The following is a 23,150-nucleotide window of genomic DNA, read 5'->3' as shown; positions in this document are numbered from 1 at the left end:
GGAGAGGGAGAAGGAAGGTGAGAGGAAGAAGAATCCGGGGCAGAGTGGGGGAGAAAGAAGAAAGATCGAACGCTCACTTGGGATGTAGCGTTGAGGTACTTGTGAAGACTGAGAATCTATAGAGTAAAGAAAGTAAGAAGAACGGGAAGGAGAGGAGCTGAGAGCAAATCGATTTCCCTCTCCAAAAAATAATGATGAGACAGTTTCCTCATCTTCTCGTCTTGACGGCCTCCCGTCTTACTTTCCACGAATACTCTCATCAATGCCCTTCATACCTACCTCCCCTCCCTCACCAGCGACGGACCCAGTGATCTATGGTTCCTCGACGGTTCCTTACTCTCCTTTAACGGGTTCACCTTCCTCCCTCGTGAGGAACCAAGATGGACAATACGCGATCGCTACGAGGGATGAGATACATCTACTCGTACGTCGCCTATCACCCGTTCCCTCTCGCTCTAGCTGTCTACGGAGAGGAGGAGCCGGAGGGAAGAGGAAGGGGGTTTGTTGACTGACTGAACTCCTGCACGGTTGAATGGTCCGCAGACTCCGACTCTACCAGTCCCAATCCCAGACTCGTCAAGCTCCTCGAAAGGGAAGAGTAAATCGAAAGGAAAGGGTAAAGGGAAAGCTCGACAAGAATCCGAACCTTCAAACGACGAACTCCCCGATCCTCTTTCCTCCACAGCAGCAGCAGCAGCAACAACAATAAAGAAACCACGATCACGATTCCAGAATTGGGGGTTCGAAAAGACGTTCTTGAAGATTAGTAAGGATAAAAAAAATCAATTGAAATGGTCCGACTGGTTAGACGGTCAGTCCCCTTCTCCCTCACCCTCTCTCCTTTACTTCGTTTGCTGACTAGGTCGATGTATGAGGGATGAGTTTAGATGCGGAAATCTCCACGGTAGGACAAGTCGACCTGACTTGGAAATCTGCTAGTTTCTCTCCTTCTGGAATCGCGAGTCTCGGAGGGTTCGTCTTTCTTCCTCTCTCAGCTCAGTACAACAGCGAACACCAGGAGCTGAACAGAAAGTAACGAATGATCAGGTGTGCTTTGGCAACGTTGAATACGAATTGTGAAGTTTGGATATGGGAACCGGGGAAAGATGCGAGGAAGGGGGAATGGGCAGAGGTCAGTCTCCTGTCACTCTTTCTCCTGCTCCCTTCTCTGTCTCTGTCTCGGCCCAGCTCACGAAAAGGTTCGTGTGTGGGTAGACATTTGATATCACTTCGAAAATCGCCAACGATCTGATCAACCCGAGTGAGCTCCCCTCTCTCTCTGTCTCTCTCTCCAGTTTGAGAATCGAGCTGATACGGAGAAAGAGAGTAGATCTCCCGAATGTCAAAGTGACGGATTCGACCGTACGTAGACAATTCGCGTATCTGATTAATCGAGCTCAAGCTGTTTGTTCGTCACATTTCCTCTCTTCTCATTCTCCTTCGCGAAACTGAACTCGATTGAATGAGTAGCGATCGCCTGGTCCGGACCTCTACCTACACCTACAAATGGAGATGGTGAGAAGAGCACTATGGGAATGGATGGATCGATCCTGGCCGTCGGGCATAGGAGCGGTGAAATTAGTTTATGGCGGTTAGTCACTCTCTCCTCTCTTCCATCTCTCCCGCCTTTTCCGTGTCTGATTGGTTAGAGACGAGCTGGAGTAGGTATGCGAAAAGCCGAACGCACTGTCTGAGTCGATTCAGGCCTGCGAGTAAGAACGTCAACTGGATAAACTTGATCGAATGGTCAAAGTGGACGACGAGCCCCGACGGAGGAGGTGAGTCCCTTTATCTGATCTCTTGAGTTGGAGAATACTGACGAGGGAGGAATATCAACGGAGTAGGTTTCGAAACGAATCTAGCGATTTCAGATTCCGACGGACGAGTTTGGGTTCAAACGATTACTCAATCCCTCCTCTCGACTATTTCCTCTCAACCCATAGCAGGAGAAGAAGAAGGAGGAGGAGGAGATGTCGAGATGAAACCAGTAGAAGAACGAGAGAGAGCGGTATTGGAGGTCAAAGTGGAAGACTCTCGATGTTTGGAAGTTTTCGGGGAGAAAGATCGAAGGATGGTTAGTCAGTTCTGCTGGATCAACGCGGAGGGGGAGGAGGGAATCAAATTGGCGTATACGAAGGTGGGAACGGTCAATATCGTTACTCTCTCCCGAACGTCGAAAGGGTTGAGTGTTGAGGAAAATCAGGAGATTGAACTGGAATTACCTCCCCCGGAAGAAGGAAATGGGAACGGGAATGGAGATGGGCTATGGGCGGGTAGTACGAATTATTCGACTTGTTCAGGTTCGTCTCTCCATTGTCTCTCTTTTCCTCTCGAGAAAGAGAGAATGAAAATCTGAGACGTTCGTTTTTCTCGATTCAGGGTTGATCTACTCCTCTCAATCGAAAACTTTATCGATCCATCTCTCCTCCGGACTCATCTACCGTCTCTCTTTCACGACCAGTTCCTCTACTTCCTCCTCTCTTTCACCCGATCTCGACCTCACTCGAGCATCTCGTCAAATCTTCTCCCAACTGATCCTCAAACCCTCGACGATCTCCCAATCTGATGATCCAGAAGAAGGGGAACCCAAATCGGTGGTGGAGCCTACTACGAGGAGAGGAGCTACTTCTAGTAAGAGATTAACGAAGAATCAAGGACCGAGAGTTTTGGGAGTCGTTCCGTTAGTCGGTTCGCTGAGCGCGGGAGGGGAAGAGTATGGATTCGTCTTTGAGTACGCCCACCTGAACTCTTGAACACTTCACAGTGTAGAGAAGCTGATTGAAGTGGAACTTCGGGTCGAATGTAGGAGTGAAAGACCAGATTTATTCGAGTATCATCCGCCTTCGACTGTCAAGACTCATTTCGCGATCGTTTCTCTCACCGGTACACAACCAACTCCTCAAGAACTCCTGGGTCATATCGATCGCGCCTTGAAGGAGGAGACGAACTGTAACTTCCTTCCCTTTCTCTCCCTTTCTCTCCCTTTCTAATGAAAGATGAGCTGACTCCCCCCTCTGTGCTTGCAGCGATCCATTCCCCGCCTCATTGCTCCCTCCTCCCGCTCCTCGACTCCCTCTCCCTGTATATCGATTCAGAAGAATTCGTTTCCTCCCTCGTCGAGATTCTTTCCCAGCCTTCTCCCTCGCCTTTACAAGCTCTCACTATCGCTGAAGAGAGGGAGGTCGAATCGATCGACACGAGGGTGAAGACATCCCTGTATGGAAACGAGTTGGAAACGTTGAGGAAGAAACTCGTTCTCGTTCAAAGATTATCCGTTCGTCTCGGCTTCCTTCTATCCCTCCCTTCGAGATAAAGTTGCTGAAGGGACAACACCGAATAGATTCAGGGAGACCTCCCGAAGACCCTCAAACCAAGAATCGAGAGGTTGAAGACGACGATCGAGAGAGAATTGATCAGAGGGGTGATTGGGAAATTTGCGAAAATCTTGAGTAGAACTCAAGGGTTATCCGGTTAGCACTTCTCTCCCATCTTTCCCACTCTCTCCCTCTCCATCTCTCTGGGACTAACTCTCTCCTTGGGACGGGTGAGCGTGATAGAAATCGAAAAACAATATCTCACTCGACTCCTGCTCGCTTCCTCCGCTCTTCCGCCCCCTCCTCCCTCGAACGACGCAGAATTCGACGAACCGCTGCAGGATCCAGAAGCCCTAACGACGATCTTTGAGACTTCTTCATCGCCATGTCCAGCTTGTTCCGCTTTCATTCCGTTTGGGAACGTTCGAACGGGGACTTGTCTCGAGAGGGGTCATGTTTGGGGTACGTTCCTTCGCCTGTTTCGTTCCCTCTTCTCAGAAGGAAGGAGTGGCGTGCTGATCAAGTGGGAGGGTGACGAATAGAGAGATGTTCAATCACTTTAGAAGTGATCAGGAAAGTCGACGTGAGGACTTGTTCCGAATGTCATAGGAAAGCTTTGTCTAGCGTGACAATGAGCGGGATAGGACAGGGACGAGGAGAAAGTGAGGAGATGGTGGAGAGGGTTAATGAGATGTTGGGAGCAGTTGGATGTTGTGCGTATTGTAGTGGGAGATGGATGAAGGTGCGATAGAGACAGAATTAGTCTCACTGTCTGAGCGGACGGGGTTTTGTATCGAATCGAAGAACCCGAACGAAATTTGCTGAACGAAGAGGATTGCGCCGAGAGATTGAGAGAGAGAGAGAGAGAGAGAGAGAGAAAGAAAAATGAAAACTTTCGAACGTTTCTTTTCCTTGATTTCGATGGGTGCTCGCTCTCTTCTCTGTGATCTTTCTCCAGTTGACCCCTTCCATTTCTTCTCCTAAGAGTCGATTTGTCCGCTCGCGAGCGGTAACATCGCATCAGCCGCAAGTTTGAATACTGTATGAATCTCGATTTCCCGGGTTGAGAGAGCTCGTTAAGGAACAAAAACCGCTCGTCGCTCCCATTACGAATTCATGCCAACACCCGGTGCTCAGTAATCGTCGTCGTCGTCATCATCATCTTGTCCGTCATCACTCCATCGATCCTCATCTTCGCTCTCTTCATCCGGATAATCATTCCTATAATCATTCTCCTCTACTCAATCGATCCCCAAACTCCCTATCAGTACCTTTGCTCCCCTTTTCTGTGTCGGTTGCGAACAGAAACTGATAGAGATGGGTGGGAGACTGACCGTTCGAATCCTGATCTGCGTTATCTTCTTCTTCCTCCTCCGAATCTCCAAGCCCAGCTCCGGAATCGAGGAGGTCTTCGTCGTCTTCCAAACCGGCTCTGTTTGTCAGAGTCTACCTACATCAGTATGTCCTCCGCGAAAGCGACTCGCGCAAGGGATGGGAAAGAGAGAGAGAGGGACGAACAATTCTCCGATTCGTTTCAATCCGTCGAGACTACTCACATCGAACCCATTACCTCCTCCTCCACTGTTCGTTCCCGTCTCGGATGATTCTTGTGTGGCGGAAAGGGAAGTAGGATTAGAGGTAGAGACGGGTGCGGAAGGACGAAGATCACGATAATAGATATCGTAGACGAATTCGGAGGAGGATTCTTCAGTTGCCGAGTCCTCGTCTTCTAATGAGGAGGTGTTGCCGTCGAGGGCGTCGAGGGGATGAGTCCCAGGAGGTGGATGGAGGGGTGGGAGAGAGCGTTCAGTGGAATCTTGAACTATCGAGTTTTGTAAACCAGTTCGAAAGGCGGGCAATTCGAAGCGTCAGCAGAAAGGCACACGGGCAGGCTCAGGGCAAGAGTGAGGTGAGACGTACGAGTAAGGTATTCTTTCAACATTTCCCCAAAATTCTCCATCATCCCTTCCTCCTCCTGCCTCTTCACTTTACTTTCCCTCCTCATTTTTTTCTTCCCTCTACTCCTCCCATCCTCTTGATCATCATCTTCAGCAATCGCATCATAAATCCTCGTCCTCCCTCTTCCCCCGATCGCACTCCCTTTCTTCCTGGTTTCTTCCTGTTCGATTCTCTCCCTTTCGAGTTGTGCCTCAACCCGAACCTTTCGATCCAATTTCAGTTGGAGCTCGGAACGGGATAAGACGCGGGGAGGTCGTAGACCGCGTCGAGTTTCGAGGTCTTCTTCAACGTCTTGAAAATAAAGCGATTTCTCGAAATCATCGTTTTCGTTCGTCGTAGGAAGTGTAGGAGTAGAGTCGGGTACGATTCGATATCGAGTTCTTTTCCTCTGCAACTGACTAGTCTGCTCCATCGCATTCGGGGCAGGGGCAGGGAAGGAAGATGTTGCGTTCGGAAGAGGAGAACCTATCCTAGGTGATTGATTCCCAGGCCCAGGCAGTAGTCCCGCGCTAGAGGAAGGTAATTTCCTTCCACTCCTCGTTGTCCCAGTTGTCGGAGTTGAAGGTCGGGAAGTCGAAGGAGTTTGGGATTGTCGCAGTGAAGCAGAGGAAGGGATTCGCGCGAGAGGTCGTTGCTCTCGCTGTTGAAGGTTCGAGACGGCCGGACTCGGTGATGGACGAGTCAAGAAGGATTCGATTCGATCCTATTCACGGGGAACCAGGGAGAGTGAGTAACGGGAAGAAAGGAAGAGGAGAGGGAGAGAGGGAAGTTTACTTTGACTTTACGAGTTTTCGATTCGTCGTCGAATGAATCGATCGAAACGGTTTCCGCGAAACGGAAGATCCCTACTCCCTCGCTCACACCCAGCTTGTCGTCAGCTACACTCAAGAGAATCAGAAAGAGAGAGAGAGAGAGAGCTGACCTCGAGAAGTTGAAGGAGTTGGAACGGAAGATGGTACATGAGTCGCTTTCCTCCTCTTCTGACTCGGTTCAGGTTGTTCAATAACTACTCACTCCCATGCGCTCACTCTCAGTTAGCTACATCGAGAGGAGAGTAGAAGGGAAAACTGTACCGAGAGCGTCCAAAGGGAGTTGATTCGTAGTACGTTTCCTTTTAATCCTCAAGATCGAGAATCTTGCATTCTCTTCCTGTTCTGCTGCTGTCATACTGAGTCGTAGTCGATTCTGATCGAAGTGAGAGTGAGAAGAAGAACGAACCGAGTGACGTTTTCCCGTCCGCGTTTCTCTTCTCATCTCTTTTCCCCTCTCTCTACCCTATCCTCTCGTCTTACGCCCACTTCGAACGCGTCATTCGAAAGAGAAATGACTGCTACGGCGGTATCACCACCCTTTACGCAATCAGGAACAGAAGAAGAAGAAGAGAATGAACAGTTCCTCCTCCTCGCTCAACAAAGTCCAAAGGGTTTATTGTTACAGGATCACGAGAGGGATTATACGGATGACCTGGAAGATCTCGTCAGGTTCGTCTCTTGCCTCCTCTGCGCCTGTGTTGAGAAAGGGAGGGAGGGACGGGTCATTCAACCTCTCGCGAACCCCTCTCTCTCGACTCTCTAACCCCTGAACTCTATCCTTCCTCCTGAGATCGTACTCACTCCCGCCGTGTGTATGTATTTAGGATGCAAGTAACACCACAACAACTTCATACGAAGAAATCACATCAAACCCTCTTACTCGATACATTCCAAGCTCCTCTTTCACCGAATTCAGCTCTTTCTCCTACTTCTCCCACTCAAACTCAACGTAGTCTCATCCCTCGATTGAACTCGTCAACTAGTAGTAGGAGTCCATCACCAGAGATCTCCACCGTTACGACAACGAAGAAACAGAAGAAGTTAGAGAGGAGTGGAAGTATTTCAAGTAATCAATCTTTATCTCTCAGTAACTCGACTTCGACTTCGAGGATACCGGTTAGTTCGAGTGGAATGATTAGAGGGAATAGTAATACCTCAAGCAACGGTGGGTTTGAGGGAGGAGAAGAGAGGGAGGAACAATGGGAAACTTTACAGATCGCTGGTGGAAATTCTTCTCCCCCCAATCCTTCTTCTTCTTCTTCTCGGAACTTCCCTTCAACTACTCCTACACCTCGTAAACCAAGATCTCTGTCGACGAATACTCCCGATTCTCGTAAACGAGTACAATCACTCAATAAACCCTCCTCCTCTTCATCGAATTCGTATTCAACAACAACGACTCCATCCCGTAAACCTTATTCGAACCGTACGAATTACACCCCCTCGCCCTCTTCCATCAACCACCGTTCCAAGAAAGGTTCTTCCTCAACGACTCCTCCGGTTCGGAGAAAATCAATGTCAACGACTCGAGAATTCTCTTCCTATGATCTCTCTTCCTTACCCCCGGAGGCATTCCAACCCCTCCCTGTTCCCAGCTCTTCCTCCTCGAAACCCTCCCCCAATTCGCCGGAATTACTCTCGGAATCCCTCGTAATCTCTTCCTCCTCCTCCCCGAATTCGTTCAAACCCCTCATCTATAAGAATTCAAAAGGTGAATTAACTCATTACGGTACCGAAGAAGATCGGATCATTCCCACGGTCGCTAAACGACTCGAGGCGGAGAGGTTGAGGAAATTGATTGAGAGAGGGGAAGGTTTAGAGGAGGGAGTGGTTGATGAGTGGGGGAGGGATGGGAGTCCTTTGAGTTTGGGGAGGTTCGAGATGAGGAGGAGAAGGGAGGAGCAGGAGGATCGAGAGAGAGCGAATGAAGACGGGCAGAGACGGGAAGAGGAGAAGACTGGCGATATTTCGGAAAACGGGACTTCTGCGGCTGTTTCGAATCAAGGACCGACGACAGCGACAACGCAAACTTCTGGACAACAGGCGGCAGCCACTGGAGGAGGAGGCGTCGTGCAGGAGAAAGAGAAGCAGAATCAGTCGAAACGAGAAACCGATCAGGAGATGAAAGACGCAGGGAAAGCAGGGTGTTGCTCTTGTATCATCTGCTAATCCTCCTCCCGCTTTCTCTTTCTCTCTCAATCTCGGACGACCTCGCTCTCACGACTTCCCGAACCCGTTCGATTTCTTCACTTCGATCTCGAATCGCCTCACAGACACTCGCCAATTCCCTCTGTTATTATGTCGCTTCTCCCTCCCGATTCCTATGACACCACACGACTACGACTTCTATACCCTCTATACACCTCAGATTGTCGATTACCTTTTCGCACTATTACATCCTTTCCCTCCTTCTCTCCCCAAATCGACCCGATCGATTTCGTTCCTGTTCCCTATACCAACTTTTCTTCGTACTCTACCCCTTGACCCCTTCTTTCGTTAATCGTACTTTCGTAGTTGTTTCCGTTCAATCTTGTCGTTTTCCGTTTTTCGTCTTTCCGTATTTTCAATTTTCCTTGTTTGCTGTTGAAACCAACCTTGCTTTCCTGTCTACTTCGTTTATCTTACACTCTCTGCGTGGTCTCGAGAGAGCAAGACGATGAAGAGGGTTAGAGGAGAACGATAGAATGACAACATTTCAGGAGGAATATCGAAGCAAGCGAAGATCGCGAGAAGCTTGAAACGCAGTTGAAGCATCAAAAGGTAAGGTAAGTCTCGGGAGCTCGTAAGCTCAATAAGCATGGATCTGTAAGAGCGAAGAAGTACACGGTTCTATGAGCTCACGTTCTCTCCAAAACTGAAGACCTCAAACGCAACTCACCTTGTTCGCTAACCCAATCCATTCCTTGACCGTTCTCGCTACTTCATCGTTCTCTTCGACTTTCCCACCAGGGACCATGAAATCAGGGTTCCAGACTTCGATCTTGTCGAATGTCGAAACGGGAGTGATGAGTTTCTCGTCTTTCGCTAACTGAATCGATTGCGAAGAGAGGTCGAAAGAGGTGAGAGAGGAAGAAGAAGCGGTAGGAGTTGTGGGGAGGTGGAGGTGCGTCGAGAGAGAGGTGGAAGTGCGCGAAAGAAGAGGAGGATTCGAAATTGCAGTGGAAGAGGGGTCGGGTTCTTCCGGAGTGACGACTAGGGCAGCTTCGGTGGTAAGCTCTGGAGTAGTTGTCGTTACGATGTCGAGAGATCCTTCTTCGGCGAGAACTTCCGTCGTTGAAGTTGAAATTGTCGATTCTTCAATTTCCATTTTCTTCTCCTCCTCACCCACTCCTACCTGTTGCGCTTCTCCCTCTTCAATTTTCTTCTCTTCTTCATCGTCCTCCTCATCAGAGTCCAGGCTGAACTTCTTCACCACCTTCTTCCTCGCTTTCTCCTTCGCAGCCTTGACCGCCCTCTCTCTCGCTTCCCTCGCCGCTTTCCTCGGACTTCTCCTCATACCCCCATCCCCATTCCCTTCTCCTCCTCCTCCTTCTCCTTGTCCCTCTTCCTCCGTAGCAGTAGCAGTGGATAGTTTAGCTCTCTTCTTAGCTCGTTCTTCCCTCATTAATCGATTCTTTTCATTCCTCTCCTCCTCTTCCTCCTCCTCCCTTTTCCGTGTCGAACTGATAGGCGGTACAGCAGCTTTCGTAGAGTAGACTAATCCTTTGTAACCTCGAGGGAGACTCAGGTAGGTCGAAACGAGTCTCCTCCCCCGAAACGCGACTTGTCGATGAAGTCCTTCCTCCTGGTCTTTGTTCTCTCCTTCTGTCGAGTCGCCAGCGGAGGAGGAGGTAGGGGGCTCGTAAGGACGTGGGTGGAAGTAGGTCGAGATTGGAGCGGGTCCATCGAAGAGGAGCGAACAAGGGAGGAGGGAAATCGAGGAGACGGTGGGGAGCGGAGTGGAAGAAAGCGAAAGGACGGTTTGGGGTGCGAGGGGCATCGCTGACGAGTAGGTGAAGAGAGAGAAGAGAGAAGAAGAGAGGATAGTCGCGTCGAAACACGAAGGATTCACGTGTTGCTTCGGCTACTGAGAGGGCTGAGGGAGATAGAGAGGCGCAGTAGGCCTTTCGAGGTAGAAAAGACGTGTCGAGGAGGGGTCATCGAAAAGAGAAGAGAGAGAAGAAATTCCTTGAGAGCTCACTTCGCAGCTTCTGTCGGCATCTCCAAGTGACTTCCAGAGGCGAGTTGAGCAGCTCTCCTTGAAGGCGTCGTTCTTCTGCCTTCAATGAAGGGGATTAGACTGTAAAACCCATAGTTTCGGCAAGGAAAACGACTGCATTCAGCGAGCTTTGTCCATCAGAGTTTCGTGCCTCCTCCGCTTCTCGCGTGATTGACGTGCGAGTCGAGTGTCTACAGCGAACGCAGAGAATGACTCTGTTGCGGCGAACGAGATGAATGAGTTGAATGAAAGAAGCGTCCTGCAAGAAAGTCCAGCGAGAGCTCTCAGAACTTCTTCTCTCTCTCTCTCTCTTCCTCCCCTCCTCTTCTCTCCTCACTCACTTTATTCACTCGTTCTCATCACCCTCCTTGCTCGACCGGTCATGGCTCTCGAATCACCTCCCGGTGGCGCTCCCTCCGGAGGAATGCCTCTCTTCCTTCTTTCTCCACCTCCGATTCCTGGGATTCAACAATTCAAGCATGATCTCACGGCTCAAAACGATTATACGGTTGTGATGACGGCTATGATGATATGGGATGTCGTGAGTTCCTCTCCTCCGAGTCCGTTCTCCGCGAAGAAAAAAGAGATTTGGAGTTTTGCATCATTCAACTTCGGAACGGGCTCCCGCGAGTTCTGCTGAGCGGGATACAGGACTGTGCTGACGCTAGGATGCGTGGAGCGATAGATCTCGACGTTCCCGTCGGAATATAGGTTCGTTTGGAAGATCAAGGGTTGGACTTATCTGAAAAACGTTTTCCTCTTCAAGTGAGTCTATCTCCCTCAAGTATCTCTTCCACTCTCGCTCTTAGAGCTGACTGATCGAGATCTACTCGTAGCCGATATGCGTCCCTCGTCCTTCAGATCCTAAACATGTCTCTCGTCGTTTCCGATGTTTCGACTCGTGACTTGTCTTCCTTTCTCTTTCTCCACCCCTCTGTTCGTATGACTGACTCGGACTCTCACTCACACCTTAGATTTCTGCGAACACTTCTTCTGGTTCAGTCCCTTCGTCAACACTTTCGTCTCGACGTGAGTTTCGTGCTCTCTTCTTTCTCGCAATAAGTAGAACGCTAGACTCACTGTATTGTCGACAGTGTCTGTGGTACGATCTTTGCTCTCCACGTCTGGAAGCTCTATGGACGTGATCGTCAGCTCCTCGGCATGTGAGCTTTCTCCTCCTCTCTCGCCTTGAACGCTGAGAAACGAAAACTGACTGATTCCTGTTCTTCTCGTTCCCTGAGTAGTTTCGCTGGTTGTCTACTCGCTCTCGTAGCGACGATGAGTGCCACTGCATCTCAGTTCACTTGTGAGCTCAATCTCTCACCGGTCCAAGCTCATCGTGACTGAATCCTCTGCGCTCAGATCTGGACTTTGAACCCGACGTTGAACAATACCTCAACTTCCAAGGATGTATCGTCGATCGGAAACGTGGGAAATCGATTGCTCCTTCTATCGTCTTGTGCGTTCGAAACCCCTTCCTCTGCTCTCTTTCCTCCCCCTCAAAACTGACCTCTCTTCCTCTATAGCTGGGCGGCTCCTTTCCTGTTCAACTTGCTCGTCCTCTCCTTCGCGATCTACCACTCAATCACTGCCCGAATGGTCGGTTCGAAACGAATGCCCGTCTTCAAAGCGTTCGTTCGAGATGGGATTTGGTACATTTCAGTTTCGACTCTCGTTAACCTCGTTTCCGTCATTCTTTCCGCTCGTCCGTCCTCTCTCCCTCTCTTCTTCCTCCTCACCCTAAGCTGACTGTTCAAGAGGAGCTGGGAGATTAGAAACGACAAACTCGAACTTGCACAATTTCAATTCTCCCGCCGCAATCGCCTTACAATTCATCATGTCGAACCGTTTACTCCTCCGTAAATTCCGTCATCAACATTCACCCGCGAACACTACTCTCTCCTCTACTTCGAACCCTCGTCACACTGGGTTCAATCCTGGAACGTACGCATCGAATAATAATCACAATTTCGCGGTGAATACGATTGGTGGTGGTCAAGGTCCGGCGATCGTTTCGATTCAATATGGTGGAACTGGAGGTAGACCTACTACTGGGAATAGAACTAGACCGGGAACTAGGGACGGTCAGAGATTAGGAGGAGGCGGACCGGGATCGAGACCTCCAACGAGAGGACGTCAACCGACTATTTCAGACGACGACGAACTGGAAGATGAATTGGATGAGAAATTCGACAAGACTCTGGGGGATGTCGAATCGGCTTGTTCTACGAATGTAGTCGGAGTAGGATTGGGGATTGAGATGGAGAGGGATTTATCGGAAACTACTTTGAATGAAGACGACGACGAAGAGGATAAGAGGTCGGTTAGTTCGAAAGTTAGTAACGTCACTTTCGAAATCACCCAACAAGGAGGAGGAAGTCCTCAACGTCCTCAACGTCAGCATCAGAGGGAAGTTACCGGAGGTGGATTGGAAGAAGAAATCGAAAATTTAGACTCGGATCCCTCCCCTTCTGAAGCTCAAGGTTCCTCCAAGCCGGAACAAGCTTAGCTCTCTCTCTCTACTCCCGATTGATCTCTCCTGATCTTCCGCTTCTCTCCTATTGAAAACTCGTCCAATCGTTCAGAATTGTTTGTTGCTTGTTTTTACTACTCCCCCTCACCACTCGTTTCTCGCATTGGTTATTACTACCCCTCACACTCCTTTTTCCTCTCCTGGATTCGTGCTTGGTATACATTCCTTATCTCTATCGAGTCTGATCGGGGAGCGTCAGTTCGTGCGAAGTTGGTTTCTTGAGAGCCGAGCAAGGAGAGGACAGATTCTTTCGGGAGAGATCTACGGAGCTGCTAGCTCGGAGCTTCGAAGGAGGTCTCGGAGCTTGTATCGATTTGGTAGAGAGAGTGAAGAGGAAGAAAGAGAGGGAAACTTGCTCTTGATCTCCAACTCATCACTCTTCCGTCGCAACAACGTAGAACTCCGAGAAGAGAGCTCAAAGACCCTCTATAGTATCCCATCGAACTCTACGACCAACTCCAACCCACTCAGCGCTCTCCAGCACTCGAAAACCTCCCTCCCCCTCTTCGATCTCGGATGACGACGTTCTCTGGGTTGCACACCCTCCCACCGGAGCTAGTCTCTCACATCCTGACTCTCTCTGTCCCTCCCGTCGACCCTCTCGATCCACTCTCCCGCGTCTCTCGTTCCCGTACTCTTACCTCGATCGCGCTCGTCTGTTCTTCGTGGCGAATCGTCGCACAACGTCTCCTCCTCGACGACGGACGAGTCGCGATCTACCATTCGAAAGAACTTCAACCGTTATTGGACGTCGTGTTGGGAGTAGGAAGTGGATTGGAAGGGATTTCGAAATTGTTGAGATCGTTGGAATTGACACTTTGGGGGGAGGATGAAGAGAGGTTGACGAAATTGGTCGGTATGTGTGAAGGATTGGAGGAATTGTCGGTTGAACATGTCGATAGGTTGAGGTTTGATCAGGTCGTTACTCCAAGTTAGCTCCCCTTTTCCTTCCTTCCTTCTCTTTCTTTCGTTGCTGACGATCAAGCTCGTTAGATTTGAGGTCCTTCTCGGCACGACAATGTACTTTTATCTCCTCCGAACCTTTCACCTACTCCTCTCCCTACCCCTCCCTCGCTCTCTACCCCAACTTGAAATCCCTCGATCTCCGATTCAATTCGTTCCGTCTCAATTCCCTCCCTCTCCAACTCGCCTCGTTCCCAACGCTTCAAAACCTCCTCTGTTTCGTCGGTAGTCAAGATCAATCGAGTAAATCGATTCAAGCGTTCTTGAAGATGATCAAGGGTCAGTTGAAGGCGATTTCAGTCGATCATCAAGCCTGGAACTTGCTCTTCTCCCCCTCCAACTCTTCCTTCGACTCCGGAGAAACGGACTCAGAAGTCCCTCCGGATCCTCCTCATCTCTCCCTTTCGAATTTGAGAATTCTCGGCTTGTATTGGGACGCTGCGGCACTCGATCTCGTCGGTTCAGAACTACTACTTCCACCTCCTTCTCCCTCCTCCTCTCCTTACCCCTCTTCCACTCCTTCCTCTCTCTCGAAATCAACTTCAACCTCAACCTCGAAATGGTCGAAATTCACTCCTCCGCCATACCTACACCTCTCGCTCTATCCAATCGCGATCCCTTCGTTACTCGCCACGATGACTTCACTCCTCGAGGGTAACAAGGATAATGCGGCGACTAGATGGGGTTGGAAGAAGATTCATCATTTCCGATTTGAACAAACTTTCAAGCAACTCTCACTCGACGAAGTAGAAGAAGAAGATGATCAAGATGTATTGGCTTCCGATTCTGACGACGTTGAGGAAGGAGATGCAGCAGATGGGGAAGGAAGGGGAGGAAGAACTACGAATGAAGTATTATTGAAGAAATTCATGGAATTACCTAGGAAAGCGGGAGTTGAGAACGTTACGGTCGATGAGAGTGAGGAAAGGGGAACGAAGGAGAGGGGTTTTAGGACTAGTTGGTGGAGATTCGTCAGGGATGTCGAGATGGGGAACGTTTGAGCGAAAAGAGGAGGTTTTACACGAAAGAGGAGGAGAATTCGATGGGAGGCGAAGGGGGGAAAAGGGCAGGGTTAATCTATTGCGAAGCATTTTTTGTCGCTGTTCATTCACAGATTTACTGATAAGCATTGGACTGTGAGAGCGAGAGATACCCGAGGTCTGTTTAAAGAGTCAGGACGACGGAGACTTTTCTTCCCTGATTCCGCGCGTCTCTCTGAATGCCTCTCGTCGAGTCATTGCGGAGCACATAACAGTAGAGATGCAAGAGACTAATGCGTTGTTGCAACAAAAAGAAACCAAGAAACCGAAACCTTCGATACGAAAACGCAAACCTCATCTATTCTCTATTCTCTACTTCTCTACTTCACTTCGCCTCTCCTCCATATGATTTCTCGATAATCTTCTCTACCAACGCTCTCATATCATCCGCTCTCTTTGCCGATGCGTCCAGAACCTGTACGAATTGGAGTTCTTCAGATCGTCAGTTCTCGTTCGCAACGACACGACCTGGGAAAGAGAGAGAGAATTCGTACCTCCTGGTGATTCGCTACTTCATCCTCCTTCTCCTCCTCTTCCCCCTCCTTCGTAGTCCCATTGACCTCGGCATCGACGGCGTCTTCAGCGGAACGATAAGGAGTTGCCACGACGATATTCGTGATTAAACTCAAGACGAGTACTTTCATACCCTGTAAGTCTCCTGAAACCTTAGCGCACCGCGGAAAGCGAGCTAAAGGAGGAAGAGACGTACGGCATGACGAGCCGCGATAACTTCTGGAACCGTCGACATTCCAACGGCATCTGCTCCTGCCGCTCTCAAGAACCGTTGTTCTGCTTTCGTTTCATACGTAGGTCCAGCTACCTATCACCTCTTTGACCTTGCCATCAGTCTCCAGTCCCAAGAGGGAGAACGGAACAGAGAGATGAAAGGATGAAAGAGCTGACCCAAGCGTAAACTCCTTCCTTGAGTACACCCTTCTCGAACCCTAATTCACGAGCGGATCGAAAAGCTTGTTTACGGAGTTCGAAATCGTACGCGTCTGACATTGGGGGGAACCTGGGTCCTAGAGTTTCTCGATTTTGTCCAATTAAGGGGTTCATTGAAGTCTATTTTCATTCCTCTTTCTCTCTGTCAGTTCTTCCTCTTCCTAAGCGAGCGCACACCCAGCGAGAGCTCCGAGGAGAGAGGAACAAGGGAGCAAGGAGTGGGGAACGTACCATAGAAGGTAAAGAGATATGGTCCAAAATTGTCAAAATTGTTCCAACTTTATTCTGTTCGTTTAACCCTCCCGCGGCGTTCGTAATGATCGATGCTTTACATCCCAACAGTTTCATGATCCTGATTGGATAGACTACTTGATGGAGAGGGAACCCTTCGTAGGCGTGGAAACGACCTAATTGTGCGACGACGGGAGTTCGAGAGGGACCGAGGAAACCGAACGAGAGACAGGATTGATGACCACGAACTGGTTCAACCCATTCTCATCAGCTATAGCTATAATCACTGATGAGGACTGGAGTGAACTCACCAGTAGACTCTCCGAATCCAGTGATCTCGTTGTAGGGAACTTCGATTCGATCCTGTAAGATCTCGGCTAAACCTTGTAACCCACTCCCACATACGATCCCTACTTTGGGGTTCTGTAACTCTTTCGGGAGCTTCGAACGGATATCCGAGAGTGCTTGAGTGAATTGTAGAGTCAGATCATCGAGAGAGGGTTCGTTGGAAGGGGATGGGACTGGATCGGGGATTCGAGGCAAGGCGGAGAGATCGGCGATGATGGGAAGTTGAGGTTTGGACATGTTTTGAAGCGTGAGGAGGAGGAGGAAGGAGAAGAAGGGAACGTGACGTGGAAGTGGAGCTGCTTCGCCAAAATCCGAGAGCTCGAGCTCGCTCTCCACCCTTTCACTCTATCGTTGAGTGTTGACAGTCTACTCTGCACCTCCTCACGAGGAAATGAACAGCGATCGCGAAAGGATAGAGAATAACAATAAGAAAATTGACACAATTTTCGTTTTTCCCCTCTCTCTTTTAATCTTTCTACAATACAAGATCCCCAAGAGACGATCAATCCTCCATACTCCTCTGAATCGCTTTATAAGCTTTCCCACCTTCCTTTCTCTTCCCTCTCATTCTCCTCCATTTCCTCTGCATCTCTCCAATCCATTTCGCGACTTTTTCCGCCCCAAACTCCTCGAACGCCCAACTCGCGGCAACGTTCCCAATAATGAGTAACAACAATTCTAGGTGGAAATCGTGTGGCAAGGTCACGAATTCGAGGAGGGAGAAAATGTATGACGAGGAAGGAGTGAAGAGGGTGTAGAGCGAGAAGGAAGAGAGTAAGACGAGAACGAACACGAGCCATCGATTCGTGTAGAGGGGTTTGCGGTACGGGGGTCCGACGCAGAAGACGGCGGCGACGAGAATGTATTGGAACGAGGAAATGAGGAAGAGGGAAGTGTTTTCCGCGGAAACGATGTCGAGGTGGTCGGGATCGATCGTTGGGGGATCGTACCTATTCTCCATCGAGTCAGTACATGTGTTGTAGAAGAGGAGAGAGGAGAGACTTACCAGTCACGAGTACGAATGAAGAAAAAGGTGAAAATTTGGAACCCGCTCGTCAAAACGATTTGACCGATCAACGAGGTCAGTACTTTCTTCGAGATGAGGTTCGCCGTGGGTCGCTTTGGATGGATTCGAGGGAATGGTTCAGTTCGTCCCACTGCAAAGAGAAAGGAGAGTGAGTTAGCTATGACTGTAAGCAGAATCGAAAGCAGAGGAGAACTCACTCGTGACGGCGATGGGAAGAATCAAGGCGAGATCGATGTAGAGGAACTGGCGCGAGATAATGTCAGTCTCTTCCTTGGGTGAGAAGGAATGATCGAGTCTCACCTGGAAATCTCCTAGCGTTGAAGCGATAGCATATAGCAAAGAGACGGTCGTGAATTGAATCAAAGAGTAGAGAGCCCTATCGATTCGGATTCCGCATCAGCTGACCGAAACTCACTAGCAGTGAGCGTGATGTGAGTGAAGTGTGAACTCACATGAACTTGAAACAACTGAAACTCGTAACCAAACTCGCTCTCCCTTCCTTGATAACTTCCAAAAAGCACCTAATATCAGGTTGTCTCGACGTGAACGGAGCTGCGACACTCGCTTCCGCTTCCGAGAGGGAGAGACCGACATCGGCCGCTTTGAGCGCTCCACAATCGTTCGCTCCGTCTCCGCAGAATCCGACCGTGTACCCGAGCGATTGGAGTCGTTCGACGAGTTCGTGTTTCTCGTCCGGGGACATTCGGGCGAAGATGACTCCTTTCACGAGTAGCTGTTGCAAGGGAAACGTTGGAGTGTCAGCTCATCTGGAGAGAAAGACGGTCAGAAAGAGAAAGAGAACTCACCCGTTGTAGAGTTTCGAGAGCACCAAAGTCCATCATCCACCGGAAAACGTCGCCCGTAACAGCGAGATGATAATCTCGAGAAGAATCTTCGTAGCCACTGTAGACGCTCGCTTGATCCGGTAAAATCTCTTTCAGCGAGTATGAATCGAGTTTACGAGTTTCATCGTCTACGTCGGTCCATTCGAGTTGGGATCGAGGAGTTGAAGAATTGCCTGTGGGCCGTTCAACAAATCAGTACGATGTGTTTACTGACTTGCGAGTAACCCACCTTTCAAGAAACTTGGGAGATAAATCCTCGACGTCGGTAAGATCATTCCACATTCCCGACCGACACTGATCGCCGTTCGAACGTTGTCTCCAGTGACCATTCGAGTAGGGATATGAGCAGCCCTAAAGGTCGCGATCGCGGGAGTCGTTCCGGGTTTGAGCTTGTTCTCGAACACGACGAGTCCGAGGAATCGGAGATCAGATTCGACGGCATCACTGTCAGAGGGATTCGAGAGGGGATCAGTCAGAGATGCGCGACGGGTGATAGACGAGAGGGAGACTGACCGTTTCAGTCTTTGAGCCTTGATCCAGGTCAAGTTGGGCATACTTTTCCCAGCGAGTGCGATCACTCGGAATCCGTTCTTCGTGTATTCGGCGAGAATCTCCTCGTAATCGCCGGGTACTGCGAGACACGTCGACGTCACTCAGTGTCGACTTTCCACTCATTGAGCGATGACCTGACTCACGAGTTGATTTGTCGCAAATGTCAACCATGACTTCGGGAGCTCCTTTGACGTACGCTTCGACCGAGTTCGATTTGAGCTTCTTGACAAGTACACTCATGCGACGAAGGGAGGAGACGAAATCGAATGAACGTAAAACTCCGAGTTCGAGGAAATGAGCGTGCTAGTACAGCGGGACAAGAGTTCAGCTACGATAGTGAGAGACAGAAGAGAGAGTGCGACTCACCTTAGTTCCAGCTTTGAGAGCATCTTCAAGTTTGAATGATTCTCCACCGGGAGGTCGAACGACGGTTTGAACGAGAGTCGCCGCTCGTTCAGGTACCTTCGAACTCGTCGATGCTGTTCCCACCACCTTCTTCTTCTTATCTGCCCCAGCACTCGGTCTTCCAATCCCTTCTTTCCCCTCCTCGAGCGTCCACCCGGTAAAATCGAACATCCTCAAATCGAGAGGATCCCCAATCACTTCCCCGTTGACGACCTTGAGAGCATGACAAGTCGCGAGAGCGTGCAAAAGAGGAGTCTTCGCATCAGCCGCACCAAAGATCGGAACGTCATCCGGATCACGATGAAGTTCTGTGAATTTGTTCGCCGAACGAACGACCGAATGAACCCCGAGTACGTCGAGTCCTTCTTCCGTGAGGGTACCCGTTTTGTCGAAACAGACAATGTTTACTTTTCCTCCGATGTTGACGCGAGTTGGTGAGATGCAGAAGATTTCCATCTTGCGAAGACGAGCGATCGCGAAGGATGTACCGATCGCCATGGTGGCGGGGAGAGCGGGTGGGACGACGATAGTGACGAGATCGAGGGCGCGGATGACAATGACTGACCATGATATCTGAAGAGAACGAGATCAGTCTCTTTATTATCGACGAACGGGGAAAGATTGACTGACTCCCAGTTTGACAAAGTTGACGGAACTCGCCATGAATCCGCATACTGCGACCATTCCGAGGACACCGATGAAACGGAACGAGTCTCGATAGAAAGCGAACCTGATCGACTCACGAGCTACGGTCAGCGCAATCGCCTCAAACGAGTTGGGAAGAATGGAGACGTACCCGAAAGGTTTCGGGAACAACATTGATCGAACGAGAGCTCCTTTCGTCGTATTGAAACCTGCGACCACACGAATGAAGGTCAGTGAAAGGGAGACCGAGTGAAAGAGAGTAAGTCAAGACTCACCAGTTCTCAAAACCATTCCAAGTGCTTCCGCCTCATGTAATCCAGGACCCGCCGTCGCAGCAGACGGAGTCGTCTGTCTAACTCGAATAATCTTGGTCCCATTGAAAACGACGTGTCTCGCCAATTCCGAAGCGATATCTCCTCCAGGAATCGAGATGGCTTCGATGACGTCTACTTCGACGGGGACTTTTGAGACGGGGACAGATTCTCCTGTGAGCATCGATTCGTTGACGATTGCGTCTCCGGAGAGAAGGACGAGATCAGCGGGGAAAGTCGTGAGAGATGCTTCGGAGAGGTCGATGACATCTCCTGGGACGAGAGTAGTCGAATCATCAGTAATCCCTGACAGAAGAGCTTGAGGTCAGCTTTGCACACGCGGACGTCGAGGAGATGGAAGAGGGAACTCACATTCTCCTTCTCGGAAGACTTTGACGTTGCAAGAGAATCGAGACATTTCCCTCATTCTTTCGACGTTCTGTGATCCCTCAAAAGATCTCAGCAATCTACATCGTCACTTGCTGAAGCTGAAGAGAATGAGGGACGTACAGCTCGAGTTTCGATCAAGGTCGAGATGATACTAACGACAGAAATGATTGCGATCGCGAAAGCATAATCTGTTCGACACAACTAGCGTCAGTAGGAGCTTCACACAAGCCACAGGGAGGGAGAACGTACAATAGTAATCGTCGATACTCCATAAGATGATCGAGAAGATCTGAAAGATATAGAAAGGATGCAAAACTTCATCCATCAAGAGTTGTCCAACACTTTTCGCTTCAATCTCGATCGCGTTCGATCCGAACAGTGACGTCCGGAATACATGATCGGTTGTAGGGAGACCTCGTCGAAGGGAAGGAATAGTTCTCCAAATGATATCTTTCCAATCTCTGTGATTCGAACCGGCAAGTGTATCAGTCACGTAATTCAACTAGACGGATGCACGTTCACGGTGTGCTCACCTGACCATTCTGAATTGACCGTCAGGGTGCAACATGAATCGATAATAACGATAATCGATGAACTTGATCTCGTCAATCATTGGTCCTTTACTCTTTCGACGAAACGCCGAAGGGTTGAACCCGTTTCCGACTGGGGTACTGTGTCCACTGCTTCTCTGTAACGGACTCGTAATCGATAGATCGTTTCCGTTCGCACTTGCGTTCGTGATTGAGGCGTCGTCACCGGCGGAGAGCTCTGTCGTCGAAGTGGGAGCTTCTCCCTCTTCAGGAGCGGCGGGAGTAACGTCGTCTCGATGAGCGGGAGGGAGCATAACGGAAGGAGGAAAGATAGTCGATAGAGGAACGGGAACAGGGAGTTTGAGGGTTTGAAGAGGGAGGAATTGAGAAGCGTGGTGATAGGTCTTTCGGCGTAGTAAATCTCAGAATGCGATTCGAGCGGGGTGAGTGAGTGGAAGGACTAACCTCGACAACGACGTATGAACTCTTTTCAAACTCTCCAGGTTTCCCAGTCGTGTTCCTCCACAAGTTTGGCAACCATCTTCCGAGTAGCCAGAGGATTCCTCCCGTCAAAACGCACCCAATCCACCATCCGATCGTCTTGAGTTTGCTCACGTGAAGACCGACGAATCGAAGCGGTAAATCCTCGTCCGGGATGTAAACGAGTTGATGAGTCGGAGGTCCACCTTTCTTGTCCTCGTCGACCGAATCCAATGAACTCATCTCATCGTCGTCTCCCGAATACTCATCGAAATCGATTCGAGATTCTCCGAAGAAATCTCCCGCTCCTCCTCCAGGTAAGAACGAAGCTCCTCCTCCTCCTCCACCACCTCCTCTTCTCCGTCTCGGTCCATCTTCCTGAGAATCGGAAGTTTGAGTCGTCGAAGTCGAAGTCGAAGCCGTATCGTCTGATCCGTAAGGTCCATACGGATCTTCTTCCGGGTCGACCTCAGATTCCGATCGAAGTGAAACGGCGTCGGATTCGTAGAAATCGGCCGAGCGTCGTTCAACTCGGGAACGACTCCTCCTCGAACGAAGACTCTGGTTCGAATTCGAGACGACGGAAGTGTTCGAGTCTAATCGAGACATCGAAGGTCTTCTTCCCCTGAGTGCGTTCGATAGTCCTTCGAAGAATCCAACGGGTTCATCCTCCTCTGAGCTAGCAGCACTCGCTTCGTTGTCGTCTTCATCCTCTGAAACTGCCTTCTTCTTCTTTCGTCTCAAAGAAGATCTCCTCCCAATCGTGCTTCTCGCCGTCGAAGATGCCCTCGATCTACCCGACCTCACGCTCTCTCCATCGTCCGTCTCGGCTTCCGTCGTCTCTGCTTCACTGTTCCTCCTCGATTTCTTTCCCTTACTCTTCTTTCTCCTGCTTCTCCTACTACTCGAACTCTTCCTACTCCTCCTACTGACCAAACTTCTCCCATCAGTATCGTCCTCGTTCTCCTCGTCTCTCTCACTCTGTTCCGCTTCATTCCTCACGAACTCCCTACTACCTCGATCAATCTCCCCCCGACTTCTCGCCCTCATTCGAAACCCAGAAATACTCGTCGGAACACTCATCGCCGCAGGTCCACTCCATAATGCTCCATCTGGATCATCGTAATCGTCTTCGGTTGGATCGGCGTTGTTCGCGCTCGAATTCGAGGGATCTTCTTGTTCAGAGTTCGAGTTCGAGTTGAGAGGAGTTGAGGAGGAATCGGGAAGAGGTTCGGAAGGGAAGAATTGGGGACCGGCGGGAGACGAGGGGTCGTATGCCGAGGTTTGCTTGAGGATTCCCGCGAGCGCACTCGATTGGGGAGGAGGAGCAGGGAGAGACTCGTCGTTATCGCGAGAGTTTGAAGCGGGGGAAACCATCTTGATTTCCTGATCGTTCATGGAGGTGAGAGGGTGAGTCAGTGAGCGAGATCTTTCGGATCGTGTCATCCCATCGAGTCGAGCACAAGGAAAGCAGTCAAAGTGGAGAAGGAAAGGAAGGGAATATGACCTCAAGGGCCAACTTTCCAACCTGTTCTCAAGGAAGGGAGGAAAACTCACTCTGACTTGACTTGAGCCCTTGTTTATCGTAACACTACTTCCGATCTGTCAGAACTGATCTGATC

General features: G+C 50.0%; 8 protein-coding genes across 8 annotated transcripts; 4 read left to right on the top strand and 4 right to left on the bottom strand.

The window, feature by feature from the left end:
* Positions 1-262: 262 nt before the first annotated feature.
* On the top strand, positions 263-4,065 carry JCM6883_002515 (uncharacterized protein; the record flags this gene model as incomplete). Its single annotated transcript, XM_076632351.1, has 15 exons — positions 263-424; positions 544-811; positions 888-972; positions 1,048-1,132; positions 1,216-1,261; positions 1,331-1,408; positions 1,471-1,591; positions 1,666-1,778; positions 1,845-2,300; positions 2,380-2,731; positions 2,807-2,949; positions 3,027-3,274; positions 3,341-3,470; positions 3,558-3,776; positions 3,857-4,065. 15 exons carry the CDS (start codon positions 263-265, stop codon positions 4,063-4,065), a joined length of 2,715 nt encoding a protein of 904 aa, XP_076487691.1.
* Positions 4,066-4,447: 382 nt separating this feature from the next.
* JCM6883_002514 (uncharacterized protein) lies at positions 4,448-6,440 on the bottom strand (the record flags this gene model as incomplete). Its single annotated transcript, XM_076632350.1, has 7 exons — positions 4,448-4,551; positions 4,649-4,746; positions 4,833-5,136; positions 5,235-5,976; positions 6,048-6,151; positions 6,196-6,279; positions 6,347-6,440. The coding sequence occupies 7 exons, from the start codon at positions 6,438-6,440 to the stop codon at positions 4,448-4,450; spliced, it is 1,530 nt and encodes a 509-aa protein (XP_076487690.1).
* Positions 6,441-6,596: 156 nt separating this feature from the next.
* Positions 6,597-8,254, top strand: JCM6883_002513 (uncharacterized protein; the record flags this gene model as incomplete). The annotated part of the gene is made up of 2 exons (XM_076632349.1): positions 6,597-6,754; positions 6,910-8,254. 2 exons carry the CDS (start codon positions 6,597-6,599, stop codon positions 8,252-8,254), a joined length of 1,503 nt encoding a protein of 500 aa, XP_076487689.1.
* Positions 8,255-8,948: 694 nt separating this feature from the next.
* Positions 8,949-10,064, bottom strand: JCM6883_002512 (ribonuclease H2 subunit C family protein; the record flags this gene model as incomplete). The annotated part of the gene is made up of 1 exon (XM_076632348.1): positions 8,949-10,064. The coding sequence occupies one exon, from the start codon at positions 10,062-10,064 to the stop codon at positions 8,949-8,951; it is 1,116 nt and encodes a 371-aa protein (XP_076487688.1).
* Positions 10,065-10,665: 601 nt separating this feature from the next.
* JCM6883_002511 (DUF6533 domain-containing protein) lies at positions 10,666-12,792 on the top strand (the record flags this gene model as incomplete). Its single annotated transcript, XM_076632347.1, has 9 exons — positions 10,666-10,824; positions 10,969-11,048; positions 11,120-11,184; positions 11,258-11,312; positions 11,378-11,446; positions 11,528-11,589; positions 11,646-11,742; positions 11,810-11,988; positions 12,059-12,792. 9 exons carry the CDS (start codon positions 10,666-10,668, stop codon positions 12,790-12,792), a joined length of 1,500 nt encoding a protein of 499 aa, XP_076487687.1.
* A 540-nt stretch (positions 12,793-13,332) lies between these two features.
* On the top strand, positions 13,333-14,780 carry JCM6883_002510 (uncharacterized protein; the record flags this gene model as incomplete). The annotated part of the gene is made up of 2 exons (XM_076632346.1): positions 13,333-13,747; positions 13,810-14,780. 2 exons carry the CDS (start codon positions 13,333-13,335, stop codon positions 14,778-14,780), a joined length of 1,386 nt encoding a protein of 461 aa, XP_076487686.1.
* A 364-nt stretch (positions 14,781-15,144) lies between these two features.
* PNP1 (purine-nucleoside phosphorylase) lies at positions 15,145-16,580 on the bottom strand (the record flags this gene model as incomplete). Its single annotated transcript, XM_076632345.1, has 6 exons — positions 15,145-15,234; positions 15,314-15,466; positions 15,529-15,639; positions 15,723-15,884; positions 15,996-16,243; positions 16,307-16,580. 6 exons carry the CDS (start codon positions 16,578-16,580, stop codon positions 15,145-15,147), a joined length of 1,038 nt encoding a protein of 345 aa, XP_076487685.1.
* A 265-nt stretch (positions 16,581-16,845) lies between these two features.
* Positions 16,846-22,926, bottom strand: YPK9 (putative acid anhydride hydrolase; the record flags this gene model as incomplete). The annotated part of the gene is made up of 18 exons (XM_076632344.1): positions 16,846-17,293; positions 17,350-17,500; positions 17,568-17,613; positions 17,671-17,746; positions 17,823-18,103; positions 18,177-18,388; positions 18,445-18,659; positions 18,729-18,846; positions 18,911-19,070; positions 19,134-19,745; positions 19,803-19,902; positions 19,969-20,026; positions 20,093-20,434; positions 20,501-20,567; positions 20,639-20,706; positions 20,768-20,979; positions 21,052-21,452; positions 21,514-22,926. The coding sequence occupies 18 exons, from the start codon at positions 22,924-22,926 to the stop codon at positions 16,846-16,848; spliced, it is 4,980 nt and encodes a 1,659-aa protein (XP_076487684.1).
* Positions 22,927-23,150: the final 224 nt, after the last annotated feature.

The sequence above is a fragment of the Sporobolomyces salmoneus genome, assembly GCF_050403485.1.
Source record: "Sporobolomyces salmoneus JCM6883 DNA, S_salmoneus_JCM6883_v1_ctg25, whole genome shotgun sequence".
Taxonomy (NCBI): domain Eukaryota; kingdom Fungi; phylum Basidiomycota; class Microbotryomycetes; order Sporidiobolales; family Sporidiobolaceae; genus Sporobolomyces; species Sporobolomyces salmoneus.
Note: the sequence above shows the minus strand (reverse complement) of the source record. Positions and strands in the feature narration are given on the sequence as shown.